At 39.3% G+C, this 13,357-nt stretch overlaps 1 protein-coding gene across 3 annotated transcripts in view; it reads left to right on the top strand.

Annotated features, from left to right (window-relative positions):
• Positions 1-13,357, top strand: part of st3gal5 (ST3 beta-galactoside alpha-2,3-sialyltransferase 5) — a 53,952-nt gene that overhangs the window by 7,261 nt on the left and 33,334 nt on the right. For 2 of the 3 annotated variants that reach the window (XM_079630737.1, XM_079630738.1), the window contains exons 2-3: positions 11,296-11,415; positions 11,528-11,648. In XM_079630737.1, the coding sequence (XP_079486863.1) occupies positions 11,378-11,415; positions 11,528-11,648 (159 nt within the window). In that variant the 5' untranslated portion in view covers positions 11,296-11,377. Of the gene's footprint in view, positions 1-8,449; positions 8,585-11,295; positions 11,416-11,527; positions 11,649-13,357 lie in introns of those variants that run through there. The other variant, XM_079630739.1, reaches the window with a different exon arrangement.

The raw sequence follows: 13,357 nt of genomic DNA on the forward strand, positions 1-13,357 counted from the left end.
CTTGTAACAAAATACTTTTGAAAAACAAAGAGAACTACTCCATTGTGGAGATGATTCGAGCATGTTAACAATTCTTCTGAGGTAACCGAGGCTTACTGTCTGTGCTGTAAACCACAAATATTATATTGCCTATTCCGCATGACCCGCATCTCAAGCGCAGGAATACATTTTTGAATTAACGTTAAATCAAGTAAAAGTATTTCAAGCTTTCTATATAAGTTTCGATTCGTTTATGAGGTGAGCTCCAGTTCACGCGCGCGCCGGTGCCACACACACACACCGCGCGCTTTGCTCACTTGCTCTGGTGTTTGCTTGTATGTGTGTGTGTGTGTGCTCGCGCGCGCGTGTGGGGGAGAGGTGCGATTTTTGAATAATAATCAAATGATACCCAGCGATCTTCGAATATTATTTTTGCTTGAAATTCCCATACCTAATATGTAAAAGACCCCGTCACAGCCCTAGGATCTATTCTGGACGAGAAAGATAAGTCTGGGAAGGGGTGTGTCGATCGAGATCTGCCTTCTCGCACCGCGACACAGGTTCGTGGATCTGAGTGTCGCGATTTCGGTTTAATATCGTAAATCGTTACAGCCCTAGCGCACACACATATTGTCAGCCTTCACATGACTCCGAGAACATTTCGTTCCTGAAAGTTTGTCCTAACTTTTAACATTTCTAAAAGCTTGGTTTTATATCTTTAATAATGTGCTTTTTGCTTATATGATTATATTCCTTTAAATGCTCATGAGTAAAAATTAATCTTCAACGTTAATAAAAGTTGTACCCATACAAAAGCAAAAGAAAGACATCTAAATGTAAAATTTCCATAACAATCCACCCCATGTTCATTCAAAGAACATACACACAATTTGACATTTACTTTTCCATACTCATAGTAATTTACAACAGGTAAATTTTCCCATGGTTACTCAATTTTCTAGTCAAACTCATGTTCGCTCTCGTTCTCATATTCCACATCATCATCAGCCACTGAAACATTAACTTCATCCTCTGGTACCCTACTTATCACTGTTGTGTATTCCCCTGGACTCATTCTCACCATTGTTGCAGGATTCTAGAAATACAATTCATTAAACATGGAATCATCAAAAGAAAAATTAAAATCAAACATCCGCTTGGCATAATGGTACTTATTAACCATTTCGTCCACCCCTGCAGGCCCAAGAACCAATTATCTAGTGAAGATGACATTTCATCTGGAGTGGCTACAGCCATTTTCATGTGTTCTATTATGTCTGATACTTTTTGATAGACGTCAGTCAAATTAAAACAACAAGAGGTTCCTAACATTTTGCATATTTTCAAATAAACCTCCGTTTCCTAAAAGTCCTGGATAATAGCACTATTTTAGGGAGGGTGTGGAAAGCGGTTTGACCGCAGACCCATACTGTTCCAGCTGTTGTCTCTCGAAGGCCATCGTCGTCACGGGATGACACGTCGCTCTGGTTAGTCTGATCTCTGTTTGGCACTCGTTAGCTTTGAACGGGATTCTTCTTCCGTTGCAGCTACTGCATGAGCTGGTGCTTCTCGACAGTGTGTCCCATGGATCTTTTACCGCATTGTGAGTTGTCAGCAAAACCTGGAACGGTCCCTGTAACCTTTTCGCCTTCCAATCCTTTCGTCTCAGATCCTTTATCAACACGAAATCTCCTGGCCGGATGCAATGGAGGGCCGTCTCAGCTGGCTCTGGAACTGCTGCCTGGACCTGTTTTGAGATATCACAGAACACCTTATCCAGCTCAACACAATATTGCAACATGTCATGTTCACACTGACTTGTGTCAGGCAATGTTCGACGATTTTGTGCCTCCCAGTCCATCTTTCTCACTCTCATGTTAGCTCCTCCCGATTCCGGATGGCAATAGGAATGCTTCAACTGCTGAAATTGCACTGTTTACAAAATGTGAACCATTGTCACTTAATAATTTTCCAGGATTTGAAATTCCCATGGTGGGACAATTTCTTCTAGGAATAGTTTTGCCACCCCTTTTGAATCTGCCTTTGCTGTTCGCATGGCTTCTACCCATTTTGAAAACATGTCGACTGCCACTATGCAGTATTTCTTTTTGTCAGATTGTGATAATTCAATATAATCTATCATTACATGTGAGAATGGTCTCTGCGGCCTGGGGTGCCCCACCTGTATCATTGCCTGACCCCTCCCCACATTGTTAGTCCCACAAATCAAACATCTGCTGCAAAAATCTGCTGCCCCTTTGGAAAAAAAAACTTTGGTAAATCAGTTATTTTGCATAATAGTAAGCATCCCCATTTTCGATGCGTGATCCAATCCATGCATCAGTTTAGCATATACCTGAAAGAAATGAGAAGGTAAACATGGTTTATTATTGGTTGGGGCCCCATTGTCCATTTTCATATTCCCGACCTGCCTTCCTCCTTTTCTCTTTATCATAGGCAGAAGCGTGTTGTTGTTGCATCGCTTCTACGTCACCTAGTTCCTCATTTAGCCGTATTGCTATGGTTATCTGAACAGGAAGTCGAGCTGCAGCCTTCGCTCCTAAATCTGCTGATTTGTTTTCTTTTTCAATGGATACTGCATTTTCTTTTGCCTATAGTCAGATTTAGGCTTTACTTGAATCGGCTCACAATCTGCAATCAGACCTACATCTTTTTTTTTATCAGTAGCCCTTAAACATTTTGGAAACTCTCTCCAACCCGTCTGTTATGACAGGGAGTTGTGTTAAACTCAGTCTGTTTAGTTTCACTTCCTCATTCAACACTCTGACTGCTCTCAAACTTCTGTGTTTCATGACATGGCTGTTTGGTACCTTCACTTTGGCAGATCATTCTTTTTTTATCTATTATGACCCAGTCGGTCAGTTCATGGCACCTGGCCATGAAGGGACCCGCGTCACGCCATTCAACCTTCACTGGTTTGGCCAGTGATATGAGGCTGTGCATTTTCCATGTCACAAAACACTGTCTGTTTGTCTGTCAATTTCACATTCAAAACACACCATTGGTCAGTCCAATACACATAGTCAGTCGTCACAATTTCTATGTCAACATTAAATCATCGCTGCGCATATTCACCATCATGATCAGTGCTTACATGAGAAGTGCAATGTAAATCCGAGTCTCTCATAAATTCAGAAGATGGCAACACTGTCCTGAGCCTTTGTGGTCAGACATGTGTCAGAAATGTGCCATTCATATAAAAACAGAGGAGTTTTCTTCTGTGCCTTCAGTTTCATACAGCACTCTCATGTCAGCTGATAAGCCCTGATCACTACAATGAACAGAAACACCCAATTTACAAAGTAAATCCCTTCGCATTAAATTCACTGGACATGACTTAGTAATTTTAAAAAAATGTTACATTTTTATTTTATTTTTCCCCTTCAATTTAACACTCAAGTGTTTTTGAATATGGTTTTATGACCAGTTGCACTTCCGGAAGAAGTCGTCTTCCCAGATAGTGGAACTGTTTTTTTTTTCAAACTCTGTGGCTTTAATTACAAAATTGGAAGCTCCCGTGTCAAGCAGAAATAGTAAAGATACGTCATTATCAGTCATTTCTATCAAGGGTAAAGAAATATGAGCCTTATAGAAAACCCTAGCAAGCAAGTCTTCATTGCATAGAGCAGAATCAGAAAATAAAGGTAAATTATACTCATCAGTTGGAAAGACAGAACTCCGTCGCTCACCCCCTCCTCCTCCTTTCAATCCGTCTGACTCCTGCCTTCGCCGTATGGGCATTCATCACGCCAATGTCTTTTTCATCCACAATTAAAACATTTGTCTGGATCATAGGGCTCTTGCCATTGTTGTTGAAATGGTTGACAGTTTCGTCCTTTTCCACGACCACGACCACGTCCTCTGCCTCTCCCATTGCCATTGCCTCTCTGGTTCTGTTGGTGATGGTTGGAGTTGTTGTTGCCCATATACACACCTTGCATTGTCACCAGGGCCAACATGAGGTCTTTGTCTTGCTTGGCTGCTTTGGTTTTTCGCTGCGCTTTCATGATGTCTTCATGATGTTTTGCGTGTCGTCGGATTTCTGCTGTGGAGGCCATTGCCATCCGACACAGCTCTTTTAAATTGCTTTTGAAATGTCACTGTCCAATCCATCCAAGAACAAAGTTTTTGGAACTTTTTTTGGAACTCCAAGAACTTTACTTTCATTTTCTGGAGGGCTGCAGAGCGGTAGTGGTTGTTTGTGTGGTGTGTTAGGAACTGCGTGACCCCGTCCTTCTGCGGCTGCTGGAATCTGGTTAGAATTCCTACCAACTTCACCTGTGAGATCGCTGGCTCTCATATCAAACCATCCAGTACTGTTAAAAATCTTGGTGTAATCTTTGACTCCTCTCTATCTTTCCACTCTCACATTAATTCTATCACTAAATCGGCATTCTTTCATCTACGTCGCATCGCCCAGCTCCGTCCCTTCATCAGTATCTCAGACGCTGAAACTGTCATCCATGCATTTGTCACATCACGTCTCGATTACTGTAATGCACTTTTTATTGGCCTATCTGCTATCTCCATTTCCAAATTACAATACATTCAAAACTCTGCTGCTAGACTACTCACCCACACCAAGCGTTCTGCACATATCTCCCCAATTCTGCATGATCTTCACTGGCTTCCTGTGGCTTACCGTATCAAATTCAAAATTCTCCTTCTCACTTTTAAATCTCTTCACGGCCTGGCTCCCCCATATCTCTGTAACCTGCTCCTCCCCTACACCCCGACTCGCACCTTACGATCCTCTGACTCTAGCCTTCTCGTTGTCCCTCGGCATCGCCTCGCTTCTATGGGGGGCAGATCATTCAGTGTTGTTGCACCCAAAATGTGGAACTCTCTCCCCCGATCACTCTGTTCTGTTAACTCTATCTCTGATTTCAAATCCATGCTCAAAACATACCTTTTTACTGAATGCCATAATTCTTGATTGTTTTTTTTGTTTTTGTTTATTACACTATCTGTTCAAGCTATCTGTTTGTATTTTGCTGTTTTGTATTTTGCTCCTCACCCCCCGTACCTAATTCACATTTATTGTACTTCACTCACATCTACATACTGTTGTCTTGTATGCTGTCTTAATGTCAATTGCCTATATTGTTGTTTGATTATTGTAAAGCGTCCTTGAGCCCTGGAAAGGCGCTATATAAATAAAACGTATTATTATTATTATTATTAATTGCGAGGAGGTGGAAGATGAGCCGGATGCGTCCTGTCCTCCTCTCTTATTCTCACAAAACAAAAACAAAACAAAACAAAAAACGCCATAATAGGGAGAAGAAGAAACAATGTCAGAGCAGTCATTTTTAAGATTGCATAATGCTTTTCTCTATGCGTCTTGTCTTTCTTCTTGACAACGTGAGTCGACCAATTTTGCTTTAGTTTTAGTCAAATGTGACCCACTTAAACCCCATTAACCCATATTGCACTTTGTATGAACCTTTCGAGAAATCTGTTCTTCATCTTTCCTTTTTGAATCTTCATTACCCATTTTTACTAAACAATTTTGTTTGTTCAATTTCCCTATTTTTATTAACCAATTTTATTAATTCTTATCTGCGTATTATTTTATTACTTTATATTTACCTATCAATTTTCCTCGCGCAGTCACCCACGCTCTCCTCTACGTATTAAATTTCCCTCGCGCGGTCACCCACGCCCCGCCAACATCCGTCGATGCAGGTCTTTCAAACTTGCCTATATTCGTCAATATAGGTCTTTCCCAGACAACTGCATATGTCTGGTGTTTTGGGAATTTACTATCAGGCTTATCCCAAAACGTGACTCTTTTAGGCAAAACTTCAATATCGCAAATAATTTTCTTATTTACTACGTAAATAATTTTCTCTCACTGTCTGTGAGTTCTTTAATCTTGGGATTGCGTCCACCTAAGTCACCGTGAGGAGTTGAACAATTCTCTCTCCTTAAGTTTGAGGATTTTGAGCCGTAGAGTGTTCTCTCGGGATGATCAGTCAACTGTTCCCCTCACGACGATCATCGGTGTTACAATCGCATCCTCGTCGCCATTTGTTGTGGAAATTTATCAATATTAAAAACCTGGATGAAGGAGACAAAGTCGATTCTCAAAAGTTTAAACAAAGTATTTTATTTCATGCATGAACACAGACAGCGTCTGATTTGAGAAGGCCCATGGCATTCTCACGCAGAGAGCATCTGACATGAGAAGGCGAAGGCTAGTCCCTTTTGCCAATGTTATATACCCTAACACATCCTGTGTAAAAAAACCTTTGTTACCTTAAACCCAGACTTCTTAGCTCATGGTCTCATGTGCTCATGATCTCATTTCCAACATTATTTCTATCAGACAGAACAACTTGTCATATCAGCAAAAGTTTCCTGCTACAGATCTCGTGTGCTGATCGAAACTGCGCACACACATATTGTCAGCCTTCACATGACTCCGAGAACATTTCGTTCCTGAAAGTTTGTCCTAACTTTTAACATTTCTAAAAGCTTGGTTTTATATCTTTAATAATGTGCTTTTTGCTTATATGATTATATTCCTTTAAATGCTCATGAGTAAAAATGAATCTTCAACGTTAATAAAAGTTGTACCCATACAAAAGCAAAAGAAACACATCTAAATGTAAAATTTCCATAACAGTGTACATTTAGTTCTGAATACATTCTAAGATCTAAGACATTCTGTCCTCCACACCTTTTCTAAAATAAAAAAAACTCAACAACAACACAACTAAACATAATAAATACCTAGCTGAATTTTTTTTTTCCAGTTTCATTCCTTTGTTGAAACACACATTCCTGCAACTATCAGGGACATTAGAGCATTGTACATGTTTAACATTGCATTTATTGTGATATCTACACTGTAAAGAAAAATCTGTAGAAACAGAAAAGGTAAATGTTATTTTCTGCCAGGACATTATCCATTAAAGGAAAAGTTCGGTATTTTACACTTAAAGCCCTGTTTACAGATCGTATCTGATGAAATAGAACGGTTAAGATTAAAATTTGGACACATGCTGCTGTCGCGAGAATTTTAGGTTTGTTTAGCTTTTGTGGACCTATTTTGCCAAACGTGTCACACCCGTGATTCTTCCGTTGAGAGCTTGAATAATAGACACTCCAGCGGCGGAGTAATACCGCACCTCACACAGCACATTCAATACAAGTCATGGAGTTGGACAAAAACTACGATAAAACCTGTTGGAATGCATCTTTTTCAGCGATTTTTTTTGGAACCGTATCAGTGAACACCCCTGACCACTCGGTGAGTTTCACGTCTTTGTAAACGAAAGTTTAATGTGTTTTAGGAAGGAATCTTCCAGTGAACATAGACAACCATTGTGGGGGTGAGGGGGGAAAGCGATATAAACCTAAAATTCTCGCGACAGCAGCATCTGTCCAAAGTTTAATCTTAACCGTTCTATTTCATCAGATACGATCTGTAAACAGGGCTTTAAGTGTAAAATACCGAACTTGTCCTTTAAGTACATGGACCTTTAACCCTAAAACACAATGCAATGTGTAATTTAGAATATGGGTTAAACACCTGTAAATATAAAACCTTAAGTAAACTTGGATCTCCTCCATCTCCGGAGGAGCGCCTTTAAAACCCTGTGATAAAGAATACAACAAGAGCCACTAAATGTCAGACCATAGACTAATTATTAATATAAGTAATTGTTTTGAGGTGTATTTAAATGTGTGTTGGTTTGCATGTACAAAACATTGGCCATGTGTATATGTTCTGTACTAAATTTGCTACTGTCATCATCACAAATTTTCTGGAGAAATTTCTGGAAGATTGCCATCCTTTAAAAACTTTTGTACCTTAATAAGCTATGTGTTTCCATACCTCCGCACGCCCTGCTCTTGCAGACATCACACGTCATCAGCGCGTTCAGTAAGGCTATGTAGAGTTGTGGACAGACAGTTACCAGGCGCCACAAAGTCCTCAAAGTCTCATTAACATTACAACCAATTACCCAGTTCATCCTGTGAACCCTCAATATTGGTTATTAATTGATTAACAGAAATGTACATTTCCGGGGCATGGGAAATGTCTTTCTTACTTGTACTACTAAGAGCAAGTAGCCAAAAATCTATGATTATTGACTCCGGATATGAGCTTAAGACACAAGACAACCTTACGTGTGATATGAACAAGACTTTATTAACTAGACTAAACATTTAAACTACTCTAACATACACATGCATACATGAAAGAGAGCTGAAGCAGAATATTGGAAATCAAGAGGTTATAGCATTGTTTGAATTATCAGCAGATCATAAGCCTTGCGCAAACCATCAGTTTAGTTCTAACACGCCCTTCTTTAAAAGGGTAATGAGACTAAGTTTGATACTTGCATGTCTCGCCCATTTGAATTTAACTGTCCTGATGCAATTTGTTGGGGCGTCAGTTGATCTTGGTTGATGTTGTCTTGATGAGAGAGAACCAGTTGGAGTCAGAGTCTCTTTGGTGAATGGAAAGACAAGGCCGCAGCCTGGCACAATCTGGACTTGTGGGACTTTTAGTTCAGCATCATCTTCACATTAGGACTTCTCAGGAAGGACCACGAGAGTAAGAGAGCGGGTAAGAGGGCGGCTGATCTTGTGATCAGTGATTTTATAGCTTGAAGATGTCAGAGCCTCTGGGGGTCTGTGAGCCAATAAGAAGTGTTTCCTTTGGAGGGAAAATTTTACGACCCTTTGTGTTCTAGGAGTTATTTGAATATGTAATTTCATTGGGTGTTTAAGAGAAGAATCTTCAAGATTCGAATAATACTAATGCGTCACAAAGTTAGCAAAATCAATGTAATGTAAATTAACAAATGGGGGACGAAGTTTGGAGTTTATAGAGACCAAACGTGCCACGCATGATTTTGGTTAACCATAGTTTGCAAAGTTTGAAACATTAACCCATTAGAGTTTACAATAAAACATAAGCCAAACCACATAAAAGGAAAATCATGAGATGGGAAAATTAGATGCATGTTTATACATTTCTCAAGTGGTTATATATAGAGAGAGAATGTATAGGATTAACAGGGTTTATTTCTCCTTCTCAGTCAGAATTAAGTGTGTCACAGCCCTCTGCAAATTCCTTTTGGGGTCGTAAAACTTGTTATCAGTCTTAATGTGTCCTGTAACAGGACACCAGGTTCTGCCAGTGAGTAAGCTTCATTTGTGATGTTAGTTTTGGAGGGAGTTTCATAGACCTTTTTTTTTTTGGAGAGTGAGTTTGCTGGATTATTCATTAAATATAATGAATTGTTAGTGCATGTCTGATTGGTCCAGACGCTACAGCGTAGATGCCATTCTTCTTATGATGTAACGAGTACATCGGGTGTTATAGGAATTAGGAAGTGTTCCCGGTTCCGGCTGACCTAGTTTATGCAGCCTAATAATAATTTAACTGATTTGAATAATAGAAATTGATAATGTGTTATGTGTATGGCAGGTCAAAGAGATGTTTTTAATCTAGATTTGAACTGACAGAGTGTGTCTGCTTCCCGGACAATGGTAGGAAGACTGTTTCAAAGTTTTGGTGCTAAATAGGAAAAGCATCTACCGCCAGCAGTCGATTTTGATATTCTAGGTATTATCAACTGGCCAGAATTTTGAGATCGCAATAGACGTGAAGGACTATAATGCGTTAAGAGCTCGCTCAAGTACTGCGGAGCTAAACCATTTAGTGCTTTGTAAGTAGTCAGCAATATTTTAAAAGTTCTATGATGTTTAATAGGCAGCCAATGCAGTGTTGACAGAACGGGGCTAATATGGTCATACTTCCTGGTTCTGGAAAGAACTCGAGCTGCTGCGTTTTGGACCATCTTTGTTTATTTAGCCATTCCCCCCTCTACAATTATTTCCAAACTTTTCTATTCAAGTCATCTGGTTATTTATATTTATTGCAGAAAAACTAAATATCGCGGTGTCAGTTTGTTTCCAATATCGTGCAGTCATATATGGTAGCCTACTAAAGATTATTAATGTAATATGGTATTCATATATTTGCTTTTTATTATCATAGTATGTGTTCCATATAATGTACTAATACAATGGTATTTTTAACTTTTGTTTAATATAAAGGGTTTATATATACCTAAAGCATTTGAATTTATGTTTGTGAAACTAACAAATAAAAATGTGCCCAAGAACTGATTTTACACGGTGTTCACACTTGTAGTAGTTCGGTTCTCTTGGTTTTCTGGGTCTGGACCAAAAAAGAAAATGATACGTAGTCCTGATTCGCTTAGTGTTCACTCTGTCAATTTTAAGACTGAACCTAAAGATACAAATATATATATATATATATATATATATATATATATATATATATATATATAGATAATTCTTAACAAAACAATAGTAAAGGATAAGTTCACTTCAAAATGAAAATTCTGTCGTCATTTACTAAACCTCAAGTTGTTTCAAACCTGTCTGAATTTCTTTCTTCTGCTGAACACGAGAAGATATTTTAAAGATCGTTGGTAACCAGACAGTTGATGGACCCCATTGACTTCCATAGTAGGAAAAAAAATACTGAATTGTGCAGGACCTGTGCTTTTCTGGCTTATTTTAACATAACCGGCACTAAGCAACAAATAAAGCCACGCTGGTTTGTTTGCTTTAAAGGGAATAACGAAGACCCAATAAACGTACTGTAATAATGTGGGAAAACTAACCCCAGTGTTAAAAGGAAAGAACCACCTAGCAACGAAGAAGCACATCTGCCAATTTTTGGCTGACCCTGGCCCATCCTGTCTATTTGTCCTTTTAGGCTGGTCTTTGTAAGTTTTAAAAGGCCGGTAAATTAAAAGGTCTAGTAGCCAAATTGGCTGGTGAGTAAAAAAGTTAATTTCAATCCCTGGTAGCAATGTTTGTGATAATTTACTTAACTTTAACTACGGTATGTCAAGTGAATGTGCATTGGTTCCATTGAGGATGGGAGAATTATGTGAGCGTGAAGGACTGCTGGTAAAGCAGATTGAGGCAGGTGTGAGATTGAGACGTTACGGGTGCAGGCAGCACACCTGAACTGATATCCCATTACATTACGTTCTTACATGATGTCCTCTACATTATTTGAGCTAGCATTCCTGAAGTTGCAATCAGTAGAGCAGATTGGGGGCGGGTTTGCATCTATGTCACCTTGATTTCTTTCACCCCTGATGAGTTTGCATCTCAAACAAACCTGCCAAAAGTGTGAACACATCCTCAAATGCCGTATTGAATGAACTGTCAGCACTGCATTATTTGTGCTATTTTAAGTGGTCTGTCTGGTTTTTGTTCTGCTTTTAGGTGTCATCCGTCACATGCGGAAGCGAGGGCTTGTTTTAGGCAGTAAAAGTAAAAAGAAAGCACTTGGTGGTCAGATGCCACCATGAGGAGAGCTGTCAAACCATGGCTTTTTCAACCCAGGTAAACAGTAGACATGATTATATTAAAATGTATTCCTTGACTGTAAATTATTTAAAAATAACCTAAAAATGTAATTTTACTAATTTTAAGTATCTGACCCTTTTTCCCTTAGCAAAAGGCTGATTATTCTTCTTCTGAGCTTGGCATTAATTTCACTGGCAATTTTAAAACTGCCTCTCTTTCACACGGACCCAAAGCCTGTTGAAGTGCCAGTAGACCCCATCTACCGAGAGGTATATCTTTTTTTCATTTTACATCAGATTCAGGAAGTATCTACACCATTTCTGTGGTCCGCCCAAATTAATTTAGCTTATATGGGCTTAATCAAAAAACTGCCGCAGAAAAGTTTATTACGGCCCGTATTAACTTCTCAGAAATGCTCTTAACCCTCTGGAGTCTAAGGTGTTTTTGGGGTCCTTGAGATGTTTTGACATGACCTGATATTTGTATTTTTTTCAGTTGCTTATAAACATATTAATGGCAAAGGTGTAATTACACTCTATTTAGCACGAACATGTCTATCATAATATGTGAGCAACATGCATGTACATGTTTGCATTTTTGAGAGAATATTATTTATGCGTGGTTATTCAAAAAACTCAAACTTAAATTGTCTGATATAAGACCACAAACGTCCAACTTCACATATTCCCACAATACTTTTGACTAATGGATGTTGTCGGCTAAAGTGTTTACTTTAAAATTATCTGAAAATCATCCGGGCTAATCGTTCACATTAAACAATAGATTGATTTAAATTTTGTAAGACACTTTTTGTTTGGAAAGGCAATATGCAGGTGGGTGTGAATGATCCAACAAGGTCATGAATAATGTCCTCATTCCCACCTGAAGACAAAGACCTGCTAATGCTGCATACTAATGAGCAATTCATAGGTGTCACTGAGCCACAAGATGCAAAGACTACACACACACACACATATATATATATATACACACACACACACATATATACACACACACACACATATATATACACACACACACACACACACATACACATACATATATAATCATACAGAATTGGTTCAGAGTTGGAAACATCTTGAAAAAAGTGTATTTTTCCACAAACTGTGTATCAGGGTGGGAAATTAGCACCCGCCACCCGCCGAGGGCGGGTACTTTTTCAAATTGGCGGGTCACTTTGCCGTGTATACCAGCCACAGTGGCGGGTGGATTATAATAATGCTGCGTTCGCACCAAAAGCGCGCGTAAACGCGTCTTTACATTGACTTACCATTGAATGTATTAAGTAGTAACCAATAACATGCTGCGAGTGATTTCATTGTACGGATTGGACAGCCTTTGTCAAAGAATGCGGTTGCTAAGTAACAATAATACACTTTTGTCGAGTACGGTTAACTCTTTTGATTGGTTTTCAGCGCTGTGTGTCACGGCGCTGAAGAGACCGTTATACTGTATAACGTATACACATAGCTAAGCTGAGAATTAAAAAAAGTGCATATATATAGCTGAGCGAGCTGGTGCAGAAGAAAGGGAAATTATTTTAAAAAATGTGGCGACATCCTGGTGTTAGGAGGCCCGCAGCGGAGTCAGCAGTTATAAATGAACAACTACAAACTGAGGGCGAAGTAAAGAAAACGAAAAGGTACTTTTCTAACAAGTGGCGCATTGATGACCAAGGGAAACCGAGGGAATGGTTATCCTACCTTCCCGACGACCAGTCTATGCACTGCACTTAGGTTCGTCTGAAATGGAAAAGTGTCGGTTTAATCCGCTGTGGCCACAAATGCCAGAATTCAATAATTTAAACCCCAAATCAGAGCTTTTCTGTAAAAAGAACATGTTTTCTACACGGTCTTTTCAATACTATCTGGCAACCATTCGCGCGCGCGCTCTCTACACTGCTGAAGCGCGGATGATCTGAAAACACAGACAAGCTGGAGTTCAGCGATCTTTATTT

This window comes from Phoxinus phoxinus (genome assembly GCF_949152265.1).
Source record: "Phoxinus phoxinus genome assembly, chromosome: 12".
NCBI lineage: Eukaryota > Metazoa > Chordata > Actinopteri > Cypriniformes > Leuciscidae > Phoxinus > Phoxinus phoxinus.